Source organism: Dasypus novemcinctus, chromosome 11, assembly GCF_030445035.2.
Source record: "Dasypus novemcinctus isolate mDasNov1 chromosome 11, mDasNov1.1.hap2, whole genome shotgun sequence".
Lineage (NCBI taxonomy): Eukaryota > Metazoa > Chordata > Mammalia > Cingulata > Dasypodidae > Dasypus > Dasypus novemcinctus.
The window spans coordinates 111,096,870-111,121,649 of NC_080683.1; the positions used below are offsets into that span (position 1 = coordinate 111,096,870).

Genomic DNA, 24,780 nt, shown 5'->3' on the forward strand with positions numbered 1-24,780 from the left:
TTCCAATTATTAGTCTAAAAGGACTCTGTGACCACATGTATTTAGAAAACTATGTTTAAATGCTATACTTTTAGAGAGGTCTCCTGATAGCATGGAAAGAGGGCTGGTTGAAAATAAGAAAACTTGCCAGTTTACTTCAGTCTCTGCTCTGTTGATAGTCTTTGGCAAGCCACTCAGTCTTTTTGATTCTCTTTTATTTTAACTTATTTGTAGAATGAGGATAATCCTTTCAGCTAAGTTAGAGAATTGTTGGGGGTGGGGGCAGGTAATGTAAGATAATGCAGGTATAAGGGCTATGTAAGTTTGTAAAGGTCATATAAATGTAAAGGTAAATGAAATACAAATGCACATTAGATTTCTTAGAAAGAAATTTAGTGCTGAGTATTATAAGCTCTTAATAAAAAATAAAATTATATTGGTAGTATAATAGAAAGTGCTTAATGTAGAAAAGAAAATTCTAGGACAATGACTGAGTACTAGATATGTGCTTCTCAAACTTTAATGTGCACCTAAATTACCTGAGGCTCCAGAAAATGCACATCCTACTTCTGTAGGTCTAGGGTGAGGTCTGAGATTCTGCATTTCTACAGGCTCCAAGGTGCTGCCAATGCTGGAACTCGCTTTTAAGTAACCAAATAGCAGGAGTTTGCAAATTGTGGCCCCAAATTCAGCCTCCTGTCTATTTTGGCAAGGCCATGAGCTAAAAAGTGTTTTTCACATTTTTAAATAGTTGAGGAAAAAATAAAGTCAGAGTAGTGGTTCATAATATAAAAATTATATTACATTTAAAGATCAGGGTCCATAATAATGTTTGTTGGAATACTGGGCCAACCTGATTCATTTACCTATTGCTTGTGGTTTCTTTTGCACTATAATGGCAGAATCCTGTAAGTTGAGACACAAACTGTACGGGCCTCAATACCTAATATATTTTCTGTTTTGACTGGTAATAGAAAAAGTTTGGGGTCCTCTGTACTACAGCATAGTTGGGAGATAACCTTACATGATGCTTTCACAATCTTCCCCCCATCCTCTTTAGCTTATGTTTTGTCTTTCACCTTCTTACTCTAGTTACACAAGTAATGTATACATACATTTTTATTATTAAAAAAACTAAAATATTGTAGAGTGAGCAAAACTCCTACCCTCCCTGCTCCTCGACGTAGCTGGTATTTTCACAGGCCTTTCCCTCTGCATTCACATACTCTGGGGACATGGAGGGATGTCCAGTTTGGTCTTGTCGGGCCTTTCCCCCTAAATAGCATGATATTGCCTGTATTGTGTTTGGCTCATCATTCCCATGCCCATCCCCCAACATTCCCATTCCTATTGTTGGGGGTCCCTCTGTGCAGTTCATGTGTGTCTGCAGGAGAGCCTTGTGGGCAAGAGGGTGAGCACCAGGTGCAAGTTCACCTTTACCCCTTCCTAGTTGTCTGCCTTTGGGCAAATTTTTTAAACATGTTGCACCTTAGTTCATTGTTTGTGAAGTGGAGATTCTTACTATATAGAGCTACAACGAAGACTCAGTGGATTCCTTTGTGTGTGCCTTTGGAGCAGAGCTTGGCACCTGGGAGGAGCTCAGTAAATGTGTTTGCTGCCAGGATAATCTTCTAATGAGCTGCCGAGCATTAGTCCATGACAAGAACACTCTGCAGGTGTTCATCCTTGATGGATATTTAGATTGTAATAGCACACAAGGAAAATGATGAATATATTAGGACACATTTGTAATAAAATTCCACTGCCTTTCCTATGACTATAATAGAGGGAGCTAATATTTGTTATAAATATGTACTTTTGATTTTGCAATTTTAGTTCTCCAAAAGAGCAGGTTTAGATCCTTGCTTAGCCTGTTGCTTGGGAAGATTACTTGCCTAAACCCATGTCTCCTAATCTATAAAATGGGATAATAATACCTACCTCATAGATTTGTTGTAAGAATTAAAAGAGGTAAAGTATGTAAAATTTTTAGCAGAGTGCCTGCCACATAATAAAGCTTCCCTGATAGAAGCATTTATTAGTGTCACCAACACTTTTTTCTTTTATGTTATTTTCTGTTAGGAACGGAAACAGAAAAAGCCAATTTGCCATTTGGGAGGCCCCGCGTGATGCAGAAGAACAAGGAACACTGTCTCCTTTACCACAAGGAGTATGTGAGTGGATATGGAAAAGCTTTCAGGATGCCCGTGTGGAGCTCATACACAGTCCCCAAGCCGGTAAGTCCCTGAGTCCAGTGGTCCCTGCAGGCTGGAAAAACACATGAGGCTCAAATATCCTAGAAGTTGAACCTTGATGTGCTGTAGAGCTCCTAAAGGGAGCTCCCTGGCTAGTGGCTTGTAAGACAGTGTTGTACCAAGTATTACATGAATGCAGAACAAGACGGCATTGGGTTTTTCTTGGAGAAATTCATCATTGTTTACAGGCCAGTTGGCCAATTGGTAAGGCAGGTAGGAAAGGACATTTCAAATAGGAAGCAACAGGAAGTACAGAGGCACAAGAAGAACAAATATGCTCAGTATTTCTCAAGTGTATAGTGGGTGCATCTAGAAGGTGATGGTAGCTAGAATATGAAGACCTTGGTATTCATTTGGTTAATTAACAAATATTTTACTCTCTGCCATGTATTGTGGTAGGCACAGGGTCCACACTGTGAACCAGAGAATACCTTTCTCTGAGGATCTCTAATAAGTCAAGCTAGATCTACAAGTACATGTGTGTTATGGCACAGAGCTCTCTAGACTGAGATCGGGAATCCACTTGTTTTCAACCTTTTCCCTCTTCACCATCTGATAAACTCCTTTCAGTAAATGGTGCTGCTACAATTAGCTAATCATACAGGGGGAAAAAAAAATCAATCCTACCTCACACCATACACAAAATTAAATTGCTAGTGGATTTATAGTCCTAAATGTGAACACCAATTCCATAATTTCTTTTGTGTGCATCTTTATGACATTGGGATAGAGAAGGTCTTCTTAAGACACAAAAACAAAAATACTCAGAGGAAATGATAATTTTGATGACATTAACATTAATGTGGGAGAAATAAACATTGGATGGCAGAATATTTTGGCTTTGCAGATAAGAAACAAGTGATGACTATACAGAATAGTAATTAGGATGCAGAATAGTTAATTTCTACACTAAACATGAGACTCACAAAGCATCTTTGTTGATCAATGGGGAAAGATAGGAGTTAAGTGATTGAATCTCCATAGCAATCAGGAAACTGTAAACGGAAGCCAAAATCCAAGACTGTCATCATTCTGAACACTGCTTCTGGGTAAGGATGGAATTATTTAATGTGTCCTCAGTGCAGCTGAGATGCCCAGTAAATACTTATCAAATTAATGCATTGGGTGAATTAGTCCCAACCAACATTTTCAAAGAGTTAAAGAGGAAGCTGTACTTTCAAACATTCAAAAACAAAATAAATAATCAGGACGTTGTTTTTGTAGAGGAAAATGTTAGTATTTTATATTCAAAGACTGATGACAAAGCTCTAGCTCTGGCTTTTCTTGCAAAGGGTGCAGATCTCCTGCCTCTATTTAAGGAAAGGAAGTAATTGGTTGTATCCGGTCTTTCTAGTCTTGCTCCAATTCGAGATTCTTAGAGAAAAATAAGCATATTGTTCTACTACTAATTAAAGCTTTGTTTGTTTTGAAAGCCAGACTCTACTGCTGACAATAGTTTAATTGTGGTCGGTGGTAGTTGAGTTCTAATGTTGTTTGTTTCCCAATGTGGGCAAATATTTTACCAACCTGAATCTGAGCTCATATGTACTGCTGGTGGCAATACTATTACTTTCTCAATATACACAATTTTCAGTTTGTAATTTTCTTAAGTATGCTGCATTCCTTAAAATAACTTCTACTTTGTTTTTGTTTTTGAGAAGTGCAAACAACTTTAAGAATGTCAGTCATATGATGCTTTATTTAATTCTCTATTTTGAGAATATCAGGTACTAAAGACTATGTGAACTTAAAGGAAATATTTGTATTTTTAATACATTTCCCTGCTGTCTTACACTCCTGAATTTATATGAGCTTTGGGAGAAACCAAAGGCAGAGAGATTTTAAGTAGGCTAATAGACAAAGAGTTTGGTACAATTCTTTTTTGTTATTGTTTGAAAACTAGTTTCTTTGTTACCAAAAGTTCCTGTCCTTTCACTGATCCCACAGAACTACTTGTGTATTTCTTTATCCTTGTGACAGGATGGAATTCTAGCAATTTTCTGCTTTCTAATTCAGAAATTACTCTGTTAGTATGTTGTGGTTCAAGAAAATTACATACAAGAATGTTTTGAGATTCACATAAAAATGTTGTAAATCAGAGTTTAAATAAGCACTTTTTGGTGGGGCCCAATTTGCCTGTACCTCTAAGTTTTATGGAGCTTTTGTTTTTCTGTGGCTTTGGTGGGTTTTCTAATTTTTGTTGTTGTTGTTATCTCAGAAGAGTTCTGGGGAAGTAGCTGTAATTTAAAATCATGGTCTTACAATCATTTCAAAGTCATTAAGATTTATCAGGCTCTGTATAGGTTTTGCTTCTGGGCCTACTTATCAGGAAGTTGTAAAATGTGTTTTCAGTACTAGATGAAAAATTGAAAATAAAAACAAGAATTATGATTGTTTAGCATAAATACTTTAGTAAAATCAAAGAGTTTTTTCAGAGATCTCATGCAGTTAGAAAAATGCCTATATATATTCTTTGTATATGACTGGTTTTTTTTAGTTTTTTATTTTATTTTTAAATTTTTGTGTTTTCTTCTTTATTGTTTATTTCTTTTTTATTATGTGTTTTGTTTTTTGTTTATTGTTTTCATTTCTTTACACGGAATTTTTAAAACCTTTTTATTTCTAAAGTTTTCTCTCTTTGATACTATAAATTGTTCAACCAATCATTTCTGTGAGTCTTAAATCTAGGGAAATTTTTGTGTGTCATGTTTAATAATAGTAGTTGGCATTTATTGAGTGTTTCCTATGTGCCAAGTGCTGTTATAGAACTTTAGAATGTTATCTCATTCAGGCCCCACAACACCCCGTGAGGTAGATAAGCAAAGGGAGGCACAGAGAACCTGATTAACCCTGTCAGTAAATGATCTAGCGCCTAGCCTCTTGGGGCGGGGGGGGGGGGGGGGGGGGGGTGTTCTTTCTGTGCCCCTGTGCCCTGCTGACTCCCACCTCCAGCCTCCAGGACCCCTCCATCTGTCTTGAAGACTTTTTTCTCTGTGTGTGGCTTTTTAGTCCTCCACTTAGGAAGGACTCCAGTGAGAGAATTAAGCCCAACCCTGAGTGAGGTGCGTCACATCTTAAGTTAAGATCCTACTTGCCCAAAGTTCCTTACAGTGGGTCTACACCCATAGGAATGGATTACCTTTAACATACTTTTCTGGGGTCCATGCACCCTCAAACTATCACACTATTGCATTATAAAATCCTGAGTTCTTTCTATTCTATTTCCTTTTATTTCCTGGTTTTGAGCTTTCTTCATAAATGCCTTATATACCCATCTTTATGAGAAGAGAGTTTTCTATTCTTCCCTGCATCATCTCCTTTCCTTTTTAGTTCCTTCCCTCAATTCCACCAAAGGCCTCGTGATCCTTGGCTGTCTGTTCATATCTTAAGAGTGAGACACTAAACCACATGGTTGGGGCCAGGCTGCTAGTGGGCTTCACTGTAGATTGATCAGGAAGAGACCCAGCCATTTTGTAGGGTACCCCCAACTGTCAGTATCTCTAATTTTCCTTTGGAGCTGATTTGTATTCCAAACACAAGACTCTTTTCCACTGATCCAGTATATAAAATTGGCAGCCTGCATGGGGCAGGGAGTGTCTTAGCCTTCAGTGTATAGATTTTTACTTAATTTCGTTGTTTTCAGTATGGTACACCTGCTCTCAGCTGTGCCTTGCATACTTCAGTCCTGTGGTGCCTCTGTCTCAGCCTCTCCAGAGAGTAAAAATTCTGGTTGTCTTTTTACAGACTCTCAATCTAGCCTCTTCTTTCCAGCCCTATGCACAAACCCTGGTTTTCAGGAGACTCCAAATTATAATCCCTTCTGAGGTTCCTATAGTAGGAATCTAACTATGTAGGCTCCTGTCCATCAGTGTTTACTCATCTCTTAAACCAGGTTACTATTTGTTCATCTGCTTTACACTATCTGAAAACTTCTTGCCATCTCTGATGTGTCTTCATCCTGGGTCATTTTAATGAGGGAGCATAAAATCACTGCATTTTTACTTAGCTTCTGTGTAGTGCTGTCCAAGTGGAGTGCTGCAGTATGTTAGGGAATCCAGCATCCATGTGGCATTCCCCAGACTTCCCTCTTCTTCAGTTCTCACCTACTCTGTACCTCAGCATGATGCCTCCCTGCGTATGAATATAGAATGCATTGTGCCCTTACCTTTTCCCTTAGCAACTGATCTCAGACATTTAGGTACCATCGCTAATTTTTGCTATTAGAAGAAAGCAGTAAATAGAGGAAGACTATCTTAATTTAACTTTCCTTTCTTGCTTTTAAACTATTTTGAGTTTTGTTAAGAAAGATAATCTATGGATGCAGTAGAGGTCATATAAATCCTCTCTAAAGTGTGTTTATTTGATTTGCCCTCCCAGTGTCCCTATCCAGAAGGGAACCACAGAACAAAACATTGCTGAAGACATCCATTTCCATTGCTTGCGTAGACCTGATTCACTAAGAAAATAGGAAAAGTTTAAATGGAAAACATTCTAGGGAAGTTACAACCCATATAAGGTAATGAATGGGTGAGCCACAACTGTGGGTGTAATTTTTTTTCCTTTTCTGTCTTTCAATAGGGAGACCCATCGCCTCTTCCTCCCACTGTCCCAGACTGTCTGCGGGCTGATGTCAGGGTTGCTCCTTCTGAGAGCCAAAACTGTTCCTTCTATCCAGCAGACAAGAATATCACCCACGGCTTCCTCTACCCTCCTGGTTAGTATAACTCTTTCAGAGCAGTAGCTTAGAAAGCTCTCATCAGCTGGATGTGGGCATGTGCCTTAAACATATACTACCCACCAAAACAACCTGCTTGAGCTAAACTAGCTGCCCAGGAGACTCCCATTGGTTGTGGGATGGCCGGAAGCAGGACAACAACTATATAATAAAGACTAATACGTTTTGCAGCATGAACCACAGATCAGCTCTAACCCGACCCAGATGTTCAGAGAGTTCGGCAGGTTTGAGTTTAATTTTAAAACTGAAGATTCCTTGGAGAGGAACACAAGCATCTAAAAAAATGTTTTCTCTGGCTACTCCCCAGCTAAGGCCTGCATTTATGCCTGTGCAAAGAAATCTGACAGAAAACTGGCTTCTCACTTGCTGTATATCAAATAGCTTCAACTGTGGATTAAAGCAGTGAAATTAGCTTTACATTTTTTTTTTAAGCATCTCTCTTGAGAACATGCAAAAGACAGCATGATTTTTTTAAAACTCAAGCTTCTTCTTCCCTATTGAAGAGGAAATGTCATTTTTATTAACTTGCCTTAGAGATTTTTAATAATTTTGGGTTCTGGGAATGATTTTTGCTCCTGATATTTTACTTCATCTTTTTTTTTTTTGAAGCCATGACCAAAGATGGCTGATTTAGAGAATTATTTAGGTATAGAGATTTATGGTGGAAAAAGACTTAATGAAAGCAAATTGTACATCAATTTAATTTTCCTAAAACAGAATTAGGATAAGAAATTACCATATTTTAATTAAGTATCTAGATATAGTTAGAACTATCAAACTAATGCAATCCCTAGGAAAAAAATTTAAAAAGTATTTATACATCACTAAAACTTTGTTTAAAAATTTGGCCATTAAAAAATTAATAAAGATATTCATAAGAGTGGCATTGCTATGTTTTTAAAAAATTCTTTTGTTTAATTTTTTATTTTTATAGAAGTTTTAGATTACGTAAATGATACATCAAAAATATAGGGGGATTCCCATATACCCCACCTCCCCTCCCAATCCCAAACTTTTTCCCATTAACACCATCTTTGATTAGTGTGGTATATTTGTAACAATCAATGACTATGTATTGAAGCACTGCTTCTAACCATGGTCAGTAGTTTACATTATAGTTTGCACTTTCAGCTACACATTTTTTATAGATTTTGACAAAATGTATAGTGGCCTGTATCCATCATTGCAATGCCATTCAGAACAATTCTAATGTCCCCCAAATGTCCCATGGTACACATATTCCCACACCTCAGAAACTCTGACAACCACTGACTTTATATCAATGTTATGAGTTCTTCCATTGCTAGAATACTAATAAGTTGCATAGTTGTATTTGCCCATTATATTTGTTCATTTCTCAATATTGATTTAGGATGGTGGTGCCCATTCTGTTTCTGATTGAGAGGGACTTTAGATCCATGGGGCAGATGGATGGAACTGTCTTGCTTGCAATTGTACATACTGTCTGTTTTTTGGGATGGGCATTGTCCATCATCATCTTTTTGTTACTTCTTCTGAACAGGTCTGATGAACTGGAGAGTAGGTGTTGCAACTCTGCTGAGATTCAGGGCTCAACTGGTATATGAAAAGACTGAAGATTTAAGTCTCTGGAACAATATTTAATGGATATAGTGCTAATTATAGGTTCAAATAAAAGGGACAAAGAGCCATGTGTAGGGAAATTATAAATGAGTCTAGCACTATTACATTGGGGAGCATATATTTTACCGTAAGGCCCACTGGCAGGGTGCCTAATTCCTGAGATTGTCTACCTGCCTATAGTGTCTAGATGTCTCTAGAGCCCATAGGAGCACCCCTGCTTGAGGCACTGTTTATCATGGCAGCCAATAAGAACCTCCTGAGACTTGCATAAGCATGACTCCTGAATGGCCTCCTGACTCACTTTGAAATCTCTTAGCCATACAGATTCATTTGTATTTAATATTTCCCCCTTTTGTATTTAATAATGTATCACTAGTTGCCACTTGGTAATCCCTTGGTGCCAAGGAGGCTATCCCCAGCAGTCATGTCCCATGCTGCGGGGTAGGAGCAGGTAGTACATTTATATTCTGAGTTTGATTGAGAGAGATTCACAGAAAAACCTTTACTAATGGCAATATTTTATTAATAAGTATTCTAAAAATTGAGATTTAAAATTGTATCTGTTAAGCCATAAGATATTGGTTGAGAGATTTGTCTGTATATACACATTTGCCTTGACAAGAAATGAAATTAATAACCAAACAACTTATTTCTCTGAAAACATTAAGGGAAAAATGAAATCCTTTCCTGACTCTCCAGTATAAATTCTCTTTTGTTAGAAATAAAAACTCCATTATAAGCAAATGCTTATTTTTATCTGAAACAGAAGTAGTATTATATTGATTATTTTCCAGTGTCAAGGCTTAGGTTAAAAAGTAAAAAAGGTTTATCAGGGGTCTGAGGACCTTGAACACTATGTGAAATGTTAAGGGGGAAAAGCTTGTTTCTTCTTGCTTTTTGGTGCCAACCCATTGAACTCTCATGAGTATTAGGATGCCCAAGTGGAAATTCAATATAAAAACTACCAGTATAAATATTTGTAGCTTAGCAGCTTTTAATGCTCACAGCAGTTCTATGAGAATGAAATCCATATCATGAGACAGATAAACTACACAGAGGGACCAAACCCTCTGCCCCATTGGAGCTGCTGGTGAGCAGAAGGGCTGGAGTTCTCTGGCGGCAGTCTGGTTCCAGCATACACAGGGTTAACAGTCATTATGCCAGACCAGAGGGTTCAACCATCTCAGGGCAGGCCGTCGGTGGTTTTCCTGTCAGCAGTGCTTAGTGAGTGAAAACTCATTTCCTTAGGGAATTTGATTTCAGGAGAGTTATTTATGAAAGCTTTATTATTTTGTGCATGCTCAGTAACTGCATCCACAGTTGGTATCAATGGCACAAAACTTATGATGACCTCTCCTGGACAGTACTTCATTTGCTCTGTGTTTTGACTGGTAATAAGTTTACGCTAGCATGTAGTAGAAATAAGCTCTTTTTGTAGTATGTCAGATTTCCTGTTCTACTTAGGTTTACTAAAATTCGTTTGTTTTGCAGGAAACAATAGAACTTCTGATAGCCAATATGATGCGTTAATTACAAGTAATTTGGTCCCTATGTATGATGCATTCAAAAGTAAGTATATATAAATATAATTAACTTAAAAATGGCTAAGCAATTCCAAGAACTTCCAAACTAAACACATCTTTTATTGCAATTTGTTTCTGATATTAAGAGTCATTTTGTTCTAATGCTTTAAGTACAGATTCGGGAAAGATCCCTAACATGGCTTTTCAACCTGCTTCAACTTAGGGTAGTCATTGATAAGATTCTGCTCATTTCTTTTTGATCCTTAATTTAAGTATTTAGAGCTATTCACAGAGTAATATTATTGACAGTTCTCCTAAATAAATGAAAGGTAAATGTTAGACTTCAGAATCATAATTAATAGGGTATGATGTGTCTTCTGACCACTTTAAACAAAAGTCATTGTCCTAAAAGCAACTTGGCCTTAGGAATAAATTTGGAGACATATTTAACAATCATTTCAAGACTACAGCAACAGCAACAAGAGGCTGTCATCAATGTGACTGTTTATTTTTGTTGAATTTAATATTCTTTAGAATTACCCAGTCATCTCACCATTACTGATTACTGAAGCAGAATTTGAGGTTAACTATTTAAAATATTCCTATCTATAATAGAAAATATTTCCACATGCAATAGAGGTTGACATTTTTAACACCTCATTCTTTTATATTTAGAAATGTGGGATTACTTTCACAGTGTTCTTCTTATAAAACATGCCATGGAAAGAAATGGAGTAAATGTGATTAGTGGACCAATATTTGATTACAATTATGATGGCCATTTTGATGCTCCAGCTGAAATTAAAGAGTAAGTAATATGAAAGCAAATGGATTCTGTTTGATTTAGCAGTAGGGCATCACAGTGGGAAAACCCCAGTATTTTAAATAGAACGTGAGTATTCTAAATGTTCCATAGTACACTCACATACAGACTCTCTTTGATCTAATCTAAATATAACGAAATTTTTATATGGTAAAAATGTAAACTAATGGGCTAAGGAAAACTGCCCAGGAAAAGTTTAGCAAGAATTTTATTTGCAAATTTTAAAATTATTGGATAAAGGAAAAATGTGATTTTATACAGGTTCTATCAATGAAGATAGAACTTGACAAACAATGAGTGATAAATCAAGTAAAGACTGGGGTAAATGTCACAAGAATATTAGACAGTTCATTACAAGTATTTTCCAGGAGAGGGTGTAGGCTTCATATAGAAAACTTGTCCTGCAGAACTGTACATCTTAATACTAAGCTGGTCGTAACATGTTGCTGAAAATTAGCTTAGAATGCGGCACACAAGAATAGAGAATTTGAGAAAGAAGTTTCACCTGCCGTTTCTCTTTATTATCAGAATATATGAAGGACCAAACTAAGCAATTGTTCCAACTAAGCCTAGATTATGGAAAGCAATGATTTCCACTTGGACCTTCTGATAAAGTAACATTTGTGAAACTATTTTTCACTGTGTGTGGCCTCTTTTTCTGTTTGTCATCAGCAGTGAGGCCTTATCCTTGTCCTTATGTCAATATTTATTGAAACTATCTTTTTTTTTAAAAGATTTATTTTGATTTATTTCTCTTCCCTTCTCCCCCTCCCCAGTTGTCTGCTCTCTGTGTCATTTGCTGTGTGTTCTTCTGCGTCCGCTTCTATTCTTGTCAGCAGCACCGGGAATCTGTGTCTCTTTTTTTGTTGCATCATCTTGCTGTGTCAGCTCTCTGTGTGTGCAGCACCACACCTGGGCAGGCTGAAATTTCTTTCGCACTGGGCAGCTCTCCTTATGGGGCACATTCCTTGCATGTGGGGCTCCCCTACGCAGGGGACACCCCTGCGAGGCATAACACTCCTTGAGCGCATCAGTACTGCGCATGGGCCAGCTCCACACCAGTCAAGGAGGCCCTGGGTTTGAACTGTGGACCTCCCATGTGGTAGGTAGACACTCTATCTGTTGAGCCAAGTCCACTTCCCTTGAAACTATCTTTCACCTCTTAGTAATTCTAGCAAATGCTTAGCTAACACTCTACTATGTGCTTGACACTTTTCTAAGCACTTTTATATATTTATTTTAATCCACAAACCACCCTATGTTAGGTTCTATTTGCCCCTCATTTAGAGATAAGGCAACTGAGACACAGAGAGATTAAGGAATTCGTCCAAGTTCCACAAGTAGTAAGTGGTAAAGCCAGAATATGAACCCAGGCAGTCTGGCTCTGAGTCCATGTTCTAATTCACAGTAATAGTTTATAACTTCTACCAGCTCATATCCCACTTACTGGATTTCTGTTAATATCTTACCTTTATTTTTGTACTTAAACATTTCTAATGTTTATTATCTAAACAGTATTTCATGCTTATTATCTAAAATGAAAGCACTTTCATATCACTTGTAGGGATTCATGGATATAGCCCATGTCTATACTGTGGAGGGAATACCACAGGCTTTGCCTCCATGTTAGAGCTGAGGAAACTTAGTAAGTCATAGAATGTTAGAGAACTAACATTCTAATTTTTTAAAAGTCTCAACATCTAAAAAGGAGTACCCAGCTCAAGCTGGAATCCTGGATCCTTCATTCCTAGCAACTGCTCTTGCTGATAGAAAACACCACTAAGAAGTATATAGTTTTGGGATATGGATGTGGCTCAACCAAACGGGCTCCTATCTACCATATAGGAGGTCCAGAGTTTGATGCCCAGGGCTTTCTGGTGAGGGCAAGCTGGCCCACACGACGAGCTGGCCCACATGGCATGCTGGCCCACTCTGGAATGCTGCCCAGCACAGGAGTGCCCCCCTGCGTGGGAATGCCACCCAGTGTGGGAAAACTGCCCCGTGCAGGAGTGCTGGCCGACATAGAGAGCTGGCGCAGCAAGATGACATAACAAGAACAGAGGAGAGGAAATAAGAAGACATATTAGAACAGGGAGTTGAGGTGGCACAAGAGAGTAATTGCCTGTCTCCCACTCTGGACGGTCCCAGGATCAGTTCTTGGAGCTACCTAATGAGAATACAAGCATAAATAGAACATACAGTGAATGGACACAGAGTGCAGACAATAGGAGAAATGGGGGGGAGTGGGGGGAGAGAAATAAATGAAATAAATCTTAAAAAAAAAAGTATATAGTTTTAAAAACTAGGAAAAATAAGATGTAGTATACCATGGTCTGCTTTTCTTTGTATTCGAGTAGTTCCTCATGTTGTTAGAATGACCAGTGTTGGACTTCTACTATAAATCTCTCCTGTGGCCAAAAATATATAATCAGACATAGTACTTTCTATTGATTAACTTTCTTGTGTTGTGTTTTTAGCTTGGCATGTCTATATATATATGTGTGTGTGTGTATATATATATATAAAGACATTCATCTTTAGAAGCAAAAGTAGAATAACAACAAATCTTTTCAATGATGTGTTTAGGTATGTAAACAACACCCATGTTCCCATCCCAACACACTACTTTGTGGTGCTGACCAGCTGTAGGAACAAGAGCCACACCCCCAATGCCTGCCCTGGTTGGTTGGACGTCCTGCCCTTTATCATGCCTCACCGACCTACCAACGTGGAGAGCTGTCCTGTGAGTGTGCAGGGGAGACTCCCTGCAGCCTGGGAAATGATTAGTCTGCAGTCCTCTGGGCTTTCACAAAAGTGACTCCAACTAAAATATATTTTTGAAGTTGTTTCATGGGTAGAATTGTTATTAAAACGATTTAAGAGTTTTTCCTGAATTATTTACCTTTATTTAATGAATATCAATTTAAGCATAATATGCATGCATAAGCCTATGTCTTTATATGCAAACCTTAATGCATTCCATTATATATATCTTATTCATAATTACAGTAGAGTGGAGTGGCTGGTATCTTATAAATATTTCATTCTGGGCACAAATCTTAAGGTTCTGTCCCAAAGTTGGCATTCAGCTAGTGTTTACTGAATGAATATATAAATATAAAAAATCCATTAACTTGAAACATGAAAGTCTGATTAATTATATACATAGGTATAGTTGTAACATAAGTTAATTTGAGTAACTTTTGCTTTTTTAACATATTTATTAGGCCTTCGAAGATCCTTTTTGGATAAAGGTGAAATATGTAAACAGTTACATGAAATTGTATATATGCACTTTATAGAAAAAAATAACCTGTTAATTAGGTTTAATAGAAGTCATTCAACAGGTATATTGAGTATCTATTAAGAAAGAGAATTTGAATAGATTGAGAGGACTAGGATAAGTCCTTCCATGGAGGGCATAAGGAATGGCGAGGACTTGGGAACTGAATGGATGCAAGAGTCAAAGGAAAAGGGACACTCAAAGATGAAATTTGATTTTAAATACAGGTAATTAGGAAAAAGAGAGAAAGAGGGACGTTAACAATGAGAAATCTTTTGGCAGCAGGTAGATTGGATAGTTAAGTTAGGCATGTCAAACTTGTGGAAATAAGGCAATCACATGGAAAGTCCCATAGGCGATTAGAGACTGGAAATGAAAGTTTAGGTCCTAGGCGAAGTTGGGATTCATCTATATTCTTTCCATTGCTTTCACCATACTAAGTACTGTGAGAGGTGCATAGATAAATCAGACCTGAATATTATCAAAAGGGATCCTCAGTCTAGCACTTACAAGTCTAGTTACATGCAAGGAGGAAATAAGTGGCACATGAGAGGGACAGATAAACTGCTGTAGGGTTTCCAAGGAGAAATAAATCGTAGGTAGCAAAGATGACCTTTTGCTGGGTCACAAAGATAGGATTTGAACTGGAGTGTTCTCTCAGAGACTAAAGAGGGAGGAGGAAGGTTAGAGGCTGCTCAGTAGATCGCTCATAGTCCTAGAGTGAGGAAGGAGGGTTTTCAACCAACAAGCTAACAGGAGAGATTTTGAGTTGAATCCCTTCCTGCTCTTCCTGTCATTGCCTTAGTTTTCTATGGTAAATCAGCACTCATTATTTCCTCTTCCAATGACAGGCAGTGAAGTGTGGTACTCTCTACTGCTGAATCAGGATTATTAATAAATACCTCTTTATCGCAGTTTCTAGGTAACCGTATGGCTTGGTGAGAATTGTTCAAAGGAGAAACTATTTGCTATATCCCATCTAGACCCTTTTTACCTTTTATCTGGTCTGTTCTATATGAATCTTAAGTAGTTTTCCTTTAAGTACCTGTTTCTTGACTCCTGTCCTCCTCCCCTGTACACCGTTACCAACTAACTCATCTTTTTTTGTTGTTGTTGTTATATACCCTAACCCTAAAACTTTTGATTCCCTACTCCATTCACCACCAAAAACAAAACCTCCCAGCATGTGGGTAAAACATTTTACAATTTGTTCCTCAGTTCATCTTGCAGGCCCACATTCCAGGCCAAAGGGTGTCCTTGAAATTACTTGCACATATCTTGAGATCTTCTACCCCAACAGTATTTTTCTCTTCTCTCCTCTAGAATGACTTTCTTTTCCATCTACTAAAAATTTCGCCTATAGTTCAAGGTAAAGTACAGATAGGATGAAGCCTGGCCTGATCATCCAAAGTGGAGATGATCCCCCCCAATTAATAAGACATTATCTCTATTGAATAGGACATTATTACTAATGAATTGGATATCATCCCAGATGTTGAGAGGTTTTTTTTTTTTGTTCTTTTGTTTGTTTTTCCACTTTATTTTTTAAAAGATACTTTGATTACATAAAAGTTACAGAGAATATATAGGGGATTCCCATATGCCATGCTCTCCACACCTCCCACAATTTCCTACATTAGCAACATTTTTCATCAGTGTGGTACATTCATCATAATTGATAAACACATTTTGGAGCATTGCCACTAAGCATGGATTATAGTTTATGTTGTAGTTTACACTCTCTCCCATTCAACTCTGTAGGTTATGGCTGGATATATAAAGGCCTGTATCTGTCATTGTAATGTCATTCAGGGTGATTCCCAAGTCTCAAAATGCTTCCCTATTATATCTGTTTTTCCCTCTCCCTATCGCCAGAACATCCATGGGTCACTGCCTCCACAACAATGGTATTTCTTCCATTACTAGAATCACAATAAGTCTATAGTAGAATACTAGTAAGTTTATTTTGGTTCATAGCTCATTTCCCAATCCTGAGGACTCAGGGATGGTGATGCCCACTTCACCATTAATTGAGGCGGCTTCAATCCCATATATCCAATGAATGGGACTCTTTTAATTATAGCCGTAGGCACTCTCAGTTCCGGGTATGTTGTTTGTCCATCATTTCCTCCCTTTTAGTTGTCCTAGGTGAATCTATTGAACAGGAAAGTAGGTGTTGCAATTCCATTGAGATTCAGGGCTCAGCTGGAACATGGGCAGCCCAAAGATTTACGTCTCTTGGATGTATACCTACCAACTAATTATAGGTTCAAATAGAAGAACAGAAGAGTCATGCATAGGGAAACCACTGTTGACTCTGTCACATTGGGGAATGTAAATACCATATTAGGGCCTACTGGCAAGAGGCTAAATTCCTGAGATATCTGCCCTGACTATAGTGTCTGGATGTCTCCATATTCCAGAGGAGCTTTGCTATTTGGGGCAGTATCTACTTTGGCCCTCAATGAGATCCTGTTGAGATGTGCATAAGCGCTACCTCTAGGATGGCCTCCCGACCCACTTTGAAGTCTCTTTAGCTTTTCCTCCTTTTGTCTTTTAGCTTTTCCTCCTTTTGGTCAAGGTCTTCTTTTTTTTTCTCCAAATGTATTGCTTGTTGGTACTTGGTAGCAATCCCTCAGTGACAGGGAGGCTCATACCTAGGAGTTTTGTCCCATGCTGGGGGCAAGTTATTGCTTTTATATGCTAAGTTTGGCTTAGAGAAAGACCACATTTGAGCAACAAGGTGGCTCCCAATAGAGGAGTTTTTAGAATAGTAATAAGGGTATGACATATACAAAGATAAATATGAACTATAATGTGATGAGTATAGAGCAAGCTTAAACCATGCTAGGACTGCAAAAAAGATTGTGAAGTTAGTAAGATGTGGTTGTCAATTAGATATGGGGGCCGGGATGAGAGGAAGTCAAAGGTTACTGAAAATTTAGGCATGACCAGTCAGCAATTATATAGGGCAATCAGTTGTTTGAGGAAGGAAGGATGACTTTGCATTGGTCTTCAATTTGAGAATCTAGAAGGATATCTAGGAGGAGATATGAGAAACAGTATACGGTAGAATTTAAATGCATGGGTTTTGGAGTTGAACATCCTGGATTCAGTTATTGATTTGGCCTCTTCAGATAAGTAACTTAATGACAGTTTCCTCAACTCTTTTATCTAATAAAGTATAATAAAAATCACTTCACTTCATGAAATTGTTGTAAGAATTAAATGAGTTAATCCCTATAAAACCCTAAGCAAGTTTCCCAGTATACAGTAAGGAAATGGTGGGCATTATAGAAAAGTCAAATTTTTAAATGGAATTACATTCTAAAGTCAGTATATAAAATGAAACTGTACACAGATATAATATCCTATAATAAAATCACCAAGAAAGCATAGTACATACACAAAATGGTCTTTAATAAGTCTGCTTACCAGTTAATTTTTCCACTAGCTTTGGAATAGATAATTATGCCTTTAGTTAAGCACCCATTGAAATAGTTGGCCTGCTTTAAGGGCATGTTGTAGGAAACCTCTGTACTTTCAAGCTGTTTAATCACTCAGTATGGGGAGGTACTCCCACTGTAACAGGACTGAGGGACTTAAGGTCAGTTGGAGGAGTAGCAAATTCACAAATTCTACCTCACACTCAATCAAGGGTACTAGATTTATATTTCCTTATATATTTTTTTGTTTCTTCCATCTTTTCTTCTCCCATTACTTTTCTTTAGCTCCCTACCCCCACAACTTTGAGCAGTTAAATTCATGTCAGATAAAAGGAAATGTAGCCTGAGTCCAAGTGACTATCATTATAGTCCTCAGGTATTAGAAAATGCAGGTGTGGAACTCATGAGCAATCAGCACTGCAGATAGCAATTTGTGAGTGAAATAAAATTGTCCAAGGGGAAAAAGTAGGGAGCAGAGCTCCCGATACCTAGTTGAGGGAGCTGTCTATACTCCAGGGTAGAAATAACTAGAGTCAGTTAATGAAACAAAAGCTGTCATCAAACAAATATGCAGTTAATAGAACCATGGAAGGCAAAGGAGGACGTTTTGTAAGAATGGTGTGATCAACTAGGTCAGAAGTCTGAGGAAAACCCTCTCAAGGCAGTCATCCTAGACAAGGTATTTTCATTAGTGTGGGAGCAGCAATAGCCATATTTTAAATGGTTAAGGAGAGAGAATAAGAAAGTTGTTGGGGTGGACAGAAGTATTGAAACTAATAATATCTCAATAAAACTAACCAAGTGAGTTTTATTTGGGGGATATTAATATTAAATAATTCTATTTTGATGTAACGGATCAACTATATGTATCATCTTAATCAAAATGAATATTAAAATATAGCTCATTTAAACTCTGTATAGGTAGGACTACTATTCTGTTAGGGTACACTGGTACAGTCGAGCAGTGACTTGCAGCTGGCTTCTGTTCAGATGCGATGGTCCAGGACCTTCCTAGTGTTAAATCGTTTATTGCCATTATGTAGGTATAGTTATAAGTTATACTTATGGTCATTTAATACTATTTTATAGCATGGGAAGTGTTCAGTAAACATTTAGATGAATGGACACTGCCTTGGCCAGAGCTGTTATAAAAAGTACCCCAGACTGGGTAGCTTAAACAGGAATTAGTTTTCCCATAGTTCTGAAGGTGCGATGTCCAAACTCAAGGGGTCAGCAGACTCACGAGTTCTCTGAAGTCTGTAGCATTGGTGGCTTGCCCGCAATCTATACCCCGGGCTCTGTCTCCGTCACATGGCCATGGTTGTCTCTCTCTCGGCTGTGGTCTGTGTCCTGCTGTCTCCTGATGTGTCCACATTTCCTCGGCTTACAAGGACTTCAGTCCTATCGGATTAAGGCCTACACTGATTCAGCGTGGCCTTGTTTTAATAGGATCTTCGAAGATCCTATTTACAAATGGGGACATGATTCTATCCAAACAGATACCAAATGAGGCAGGAGACAATAGAGTCATAGAAGTCAAGTGGGAGAAAAATATTTGAAAAAGTAATCAAAAATATTTTAAGCTGCTGAAATGTGAAACAATAAAGGCAGGGAGTTAAAAGACTTTGAATTCGATTCCCATTTGCAATATGAACTCAAATTTGTACCTGCAGGGTGCAAATGTGCACATTTATTTATTTTTAAAGCAGTTTTATTCACACGCCATAAAATCCATCCAAAGTATACAACCAGTGGCTCTCACTATAATCACAGAGTTGCGTATTCATCACCACAATCAATTTTAGAAACCTCGTAACTTTATCCATTACTGACACTTAGAATCGTGTGATACCTTTGTTACAGTTTATGAAAGAATATTACAATATTACTATTAACTATAGCCCACAGTTTGCATTAGGTGTATTTTCTCCCATATACTACCCCATTATTAACACCTTGTAGTAGTGACACACATTTGTTCTAGTTCCTGGAAGAACAGTCTTTTATTTGTACTATTAACCACATTCATTTCATTGTCCACAACAGGGTTCATTATGTTGTACAGTCCCATGTTTCATCCTCTAGTTTTCTTTTTAGCGACGTACACAATCCCAGACTTCCCTTTTCAACCACAATAATGCGCACAATTCAGGGCCATTAATTACACTCACAATAATGTGCTACCATCACTTCCATTCATTTCCAAACATTTACAATCAACCTTATAAAATATTCTGCACAAATTAAGTATCAGCTCCCCATTCACTACCCTCATTCTCAAATTTACCCACAGCACTTTTTTTTTAAAGTTATTTTTCACCATGAATCTCACAAAGAGAAATGTGTTAGTGGTAAGGGACAAAAAGTAACGTCCTCTGGTTCAAATAATGGCTGCCTATTTTAAGCCTGTGTATTAAAAAAAAAAAGTAAGCCATGGTGCTAAAGTCAAATGAGAATTAATGAAGAATACTCATCTAATAAAACAAACTTTAAGCTTTTTACTTTGCTAAATTGAGTTGAAGACTAGTAATATCATATGAATATTAGAAAATTAATGAAGAATGTCAGAAATGGTTTTAAATTATTGAACTAACTTTTAAAAAATATATTTTTAATTTATTTTTAGAAGATACTTAGATTACATAAAATGTTACGTAAAAAAATATAAGGAATTCCTATATGTCCCACTCCTCACACCTCCCACTTTTCCCCATATTAACAACAACTTTCATTAGTATGGTACATTCATTGCAATTGATGAACACATTTTGGAGCATTCCTGCTAAGCATTATGGTTTACATTGTAGTTTACACTCTCTCCCACTCCATTCTGCAGGTTATGGCAGGATATGTAATGTCCTGTATCTATCTTTGTAATGTCATTCAGGTCAATTCCAGGTCCTGAAAATGCCCCCATATTACACCTCTTTTTCCCTCTCCCTGACTTCAGCACCTTCAGTGGCCACTGTCTCCACATCAATGATATAATTTCTTCCATTCCTAGAATCACAGTAAGTCTATAGTAGAATACCAGTAAATCTACTCTAGTCCATATTTTATTCCCTAATCCTGAGGATTCTGGGAAGAACTGACTTTTATATAGTGTAAAATATATTAAAATTCAAATGGCCAAGAAATAACTGAAAAGATGCTGAGAGTAATAAATTTAAATTTAATTAAACTTAATTTCAATTTAATTTATAAGTAGTAATACTCAGAGTAAAAAAATTTGCATAGAAATAAAGCACTATTTCACACCCATGGGTTTGGTAAGGATCAGGGGAAAATGGAAATTGTTTTCCACTGCATTTGAAAGTGCAACTTAATATAAACTTTTTGAGGAGTGCTATGTTAATATTTGGTAAAGTTAACATTTCATGTACTCTATGATCCAGCAGTTCCATTTCTATATCCATTTGAGCATGGGAGGCATGGACCAAGTTATTCATTGTTGTATTATTTATAATATGTATAGTAGAGCAAATATCCTGTCAGTATGGCAATTAAAAAAATAAATGGTGTTGCATTAATGAGGAAATATCACAAAACCACAATTAAAAAACAAATTAACTAGATACAGATATATTACTCTGGATAAATCACAAACATAATACTGAATAAAAAATAATTACAGAATACTACTTATAGTATCATTAATATACATTTGAAAACTCATGAAATAATATTATATATTATGTGTTGATATGCAGCAAAAGTACAAAATCTAACTGGATGTACCCCAATTCATGGTAATGGTTAGTTCTGGGCAGAGGAACATTGAGACTTAGAGTTCATCTCTAATATTTTATTTCTTTAAAAAATATACATCTGAGGTAAATATAAAAATGGCAAAACTTTATGGTTTTTTGATGGTCTGTGTTTGCTATATCATACTAAATACTTTTATTTTAATAAATAAATTAAGCTGTAACAAATTAAGATGCAAGGCAATAAAAATCACAGAAAAAAGGATGACTTTTAAGTAATGAAAGGTCTATCTGTTAATGAGAACTCATGCCCTGTGGAAAACAGTCTTGCCTTTCATTTTTTCAGGAAAATAAACAAGAAGCTCTTTGGATTGAAGAAAGATTTAACGCACATATTGCCCGGGTTCGCGATGTGGAACTTCTTACTGGGCTTGACTTTTATCAGGACAAAGAACAGCCTGTATCTGAGATTTTGCAACTGAAGACATATTTACCTACATTTGAAACCCTTATTTAACTTAATGTGTTAAACAAATTTCACAAATCTGGATGATTTTCTATGTTTCTCAGCCTGTATCTGAGATTTTACAGCTGAAGACATATTTACCTATATTTGAAACCCTTATTTAACTTAATGTGTTGAACAAATTTGACAAATCTGGGTGATTTTCTATGTTGAATAAAATTAATAAAGTTTTCTATTTTTATTTAACTCTCTAAGAATCCATTATTTCATTATTCCCTTCTCTCTTTATTGTTTCTATAAATATGTGTCATTTTAAAGTGACATTTTTGGCACAGAGATTGTGTCACATTATATTTTCCTTATTAAATTTATATTTCCATTCATAATCATTGGTTATCTTTTTCTGCCCAGCATCATCTAAAAGGAAGAAAGAACAAGAGAAGTAGGTCCTATATGGGAATGGAATCAATTCTTCATCAGTCTTGTGATATAACATTTTACATTTGGCAATTAGGCAATATCTATTTAAATAAAAAATGCACATAAGCTTCATTCGGCAATTTCATTTGTGAAAACAACTTCAACAGGTGTACTTCACACAAATACATGAAAATAACATCTTTTACAACAGCAAAGACCAGAATGCACTTTAAAAGACTGATTAAACAAAGTATGGAATTTGATTAAATAAATCTTCCCACCACTGCAAAGAAAGAAGTAGATCTATATATTTATTTAAGGACTATTGTTAAATGAAAAAGCAAGTAACTCTAGAGTGTGTATAGTATACTATTATTTTTTAGGGGTCAGCAAATTTTTTCTGTAAAAGGCCATATAGTAAATTTTAGATCATACAGTCTCTGTTGCAACTACTCAACTGTGCCACTGTGTCAAGAAAGCAGTCATAGACAATATGTAAAATGAATGGTGTAGCTATGTTCCAATGGAGATTTATATCCAAATGCAGGTAGAGGATTGGATTTGAGCCACGGGCTCTAGTCAATGCCTAATTCATACGCCAAAGCTAGACTGGAGGGAGAGGGAATTAAGAGTAAGGAGAAGGGAGGTATGTGTTTCTTGAATTTATTTCAAAACACTGTTATGAATTGGAGAGATTCCTGCACATTAACAGTGTGCGGATTAACAATGTTCCAGATGTATTCCCTGATATTAAGACCTGGGGACAGGGCAAATGCTGGTGCTGAAAAATCCTCGTGACCTGCACTTCAAGGCAAGCAAACTATTTCATTAGACTCTGTTGAATCATGGTCATCTATTACAACATATTTAAGTGAAGTGTGGTGTTATTGCATATTAGATCTATTTAGTCTGCTTTTGGATTTAGTTTAAACATTTCTGCACTACAAAATGCTCAACAGGGAGAGGCTGAAAGACAAGGCACAAATTGGAAACTGTTTCCAGGTATACGGCAACAATGATAGTTAATATCCTGTATATGGATTGAATCTCTCCAGTCAGTGCTCCCCTGACCCACCACAGCCTGGGTGGTGGATGAAGTCACCTGGAATTTGAACCCCGTTATGGAGAGACAAGGATTGCTACACCCATGAGCTGACTGAATGTAACTTTCTGGATGCCATCATCGTTGCTTCAGAATTTCTCTGAAAGTGACTAGAATGTTTCTATATCAGACTGAATGGGTGCTCATGATAGAAATAAAGAAAATCAGTCAGAAAAAAGTGGAATTACTTGTTTGCTCTGAGATTGTGTGGTCATACCTATAGTGCAGTTTATTATCCCGTTAAGAAACTTGCGAGTATGTGTAAAATCTTTCTGAAAAGATATGCACCAATAATTTATCTTGGTCATGGTGTCACAGTAACAATCTGCAGTTGCTACTTTATAATTTTCGGTATATAATCTATATTTTACAATGAACTTGTATTTAAAAATCTGAAAATGTAAGCAAAATTTGGTTATTTAATATAAACTTTAGTATAAATTTTTAAATATTTATTTTTGATATTTATTTTGAAAGAATTTCAAACAGATAAAAAATTTGTAAGGGTAGTATTAAAAACGCTTGCGGGAAGCGGACTTGGCCCAATGGATGGGGCATCCACCTACCACATGGGAGGTCCGCAGTTCAAACCCCGGGACTCCTTGACCCGTGTGGAGCTGGCCCACGCACAGTGCTGACGTGCGCAGAGTGCCGTGCCGTCTAGGGGTGCCCCCGCGTCGGGGAGCCCCACGTGCAAGGAGTGAGCCCCGTAAGGAGAGCCGCCCAGCATGAAACAAAGTGCAGCCTGCCCAGGAATGGCGCCTCACACATGGAGAGCTGACACAACAAGATGATGCAACAAAAAGAAACAGATTCCCGGTGCCGCTGATAAGGATAGAAGCAGTCACAGAAGAACATACAGTGAAAGGACACAGAGAGCAGACAACTGAGGGTGGGAGTGGGGGTGGGGGAGGGTGGGGGGGATAAATAAATAAATCTTTAAAAAAACAAAAAACGCTTGCATAACCTCCACCCAAATTCACCAATTGCTAACATTTTCTTATATAATATTTTTTTCTGATTTTTGAGGGTACATTATAGTCATCTTGTCCTTCTACCCCCCAATACTTCCATATGTATTTCCTAAGATAACATTAACTCACACAACCACATTCAGGAAATTTAATCTTGATACAATACTATTATCTACTCTACAGACCTAATTTAATTTTTACTAATAATCTGAGTAATGTCATTTACAATATTTTCTAGTCCAGGATCCAAGAGAATCATTCATTGCATTAGGATTTGTTTCCTCTTTGGTATCATATAATGTGCCAAAGTTCACCAGTGGATATTTTTGAAGAGTCTAGGTCATTTATTTACATTGCCCATCCCCTTGGTTTTGACTTAACTTGTCTTTATGATTAGATTCAGGCTCTGCATTTTTGGCAGAAATACTATATTAATGCTATTGGATTTTCAGTGAAACACACCTG

At 37.1% G+C, this 24,780-nt stretch overlaps 1 protein-coding gene across 1 annotated transcript in view; it reads left to right on the plus strand.

The window, feature by feature from the left end:
* Positions 1-22,065, plus strand: part of ENPP3 (ectonucleotide pyrophosphatase/phosphodiesterase 3) — a 95,305-nt gene extending 73,240 nt beyond the window's left edge. Inside the window, exons 20-25 of the mRNA XM_004450132.4 lie at positions 2,062-2,216; positions 6,813-6,948; positions 10,063-10,140; positions 10,770-10,902; positions 13,504-13,660; positions 21,700-22,065. Of these exons, the coding sequence (XP_004450189.2) occupies positions 2,062-2,216; positions 6,813-6,948; positions 10,063-10,140; positions 10,770-10,902; positions 13,504-13,660; positions 21,700-21,870 (830 nt within the window). The 3' untranslated portion in view covers positions 21,871-22,065. The remainder of the gene's footprint in view (positions 1-2,061; positions 2,217-6,812; positions 6,949-10,062; positions 10,141-10,769; positions 10,903-13,503; positions 13,661-21,699) is intronic.
* Positions 22,066-24,780: the final 2,715 nt, after the last annotated feature.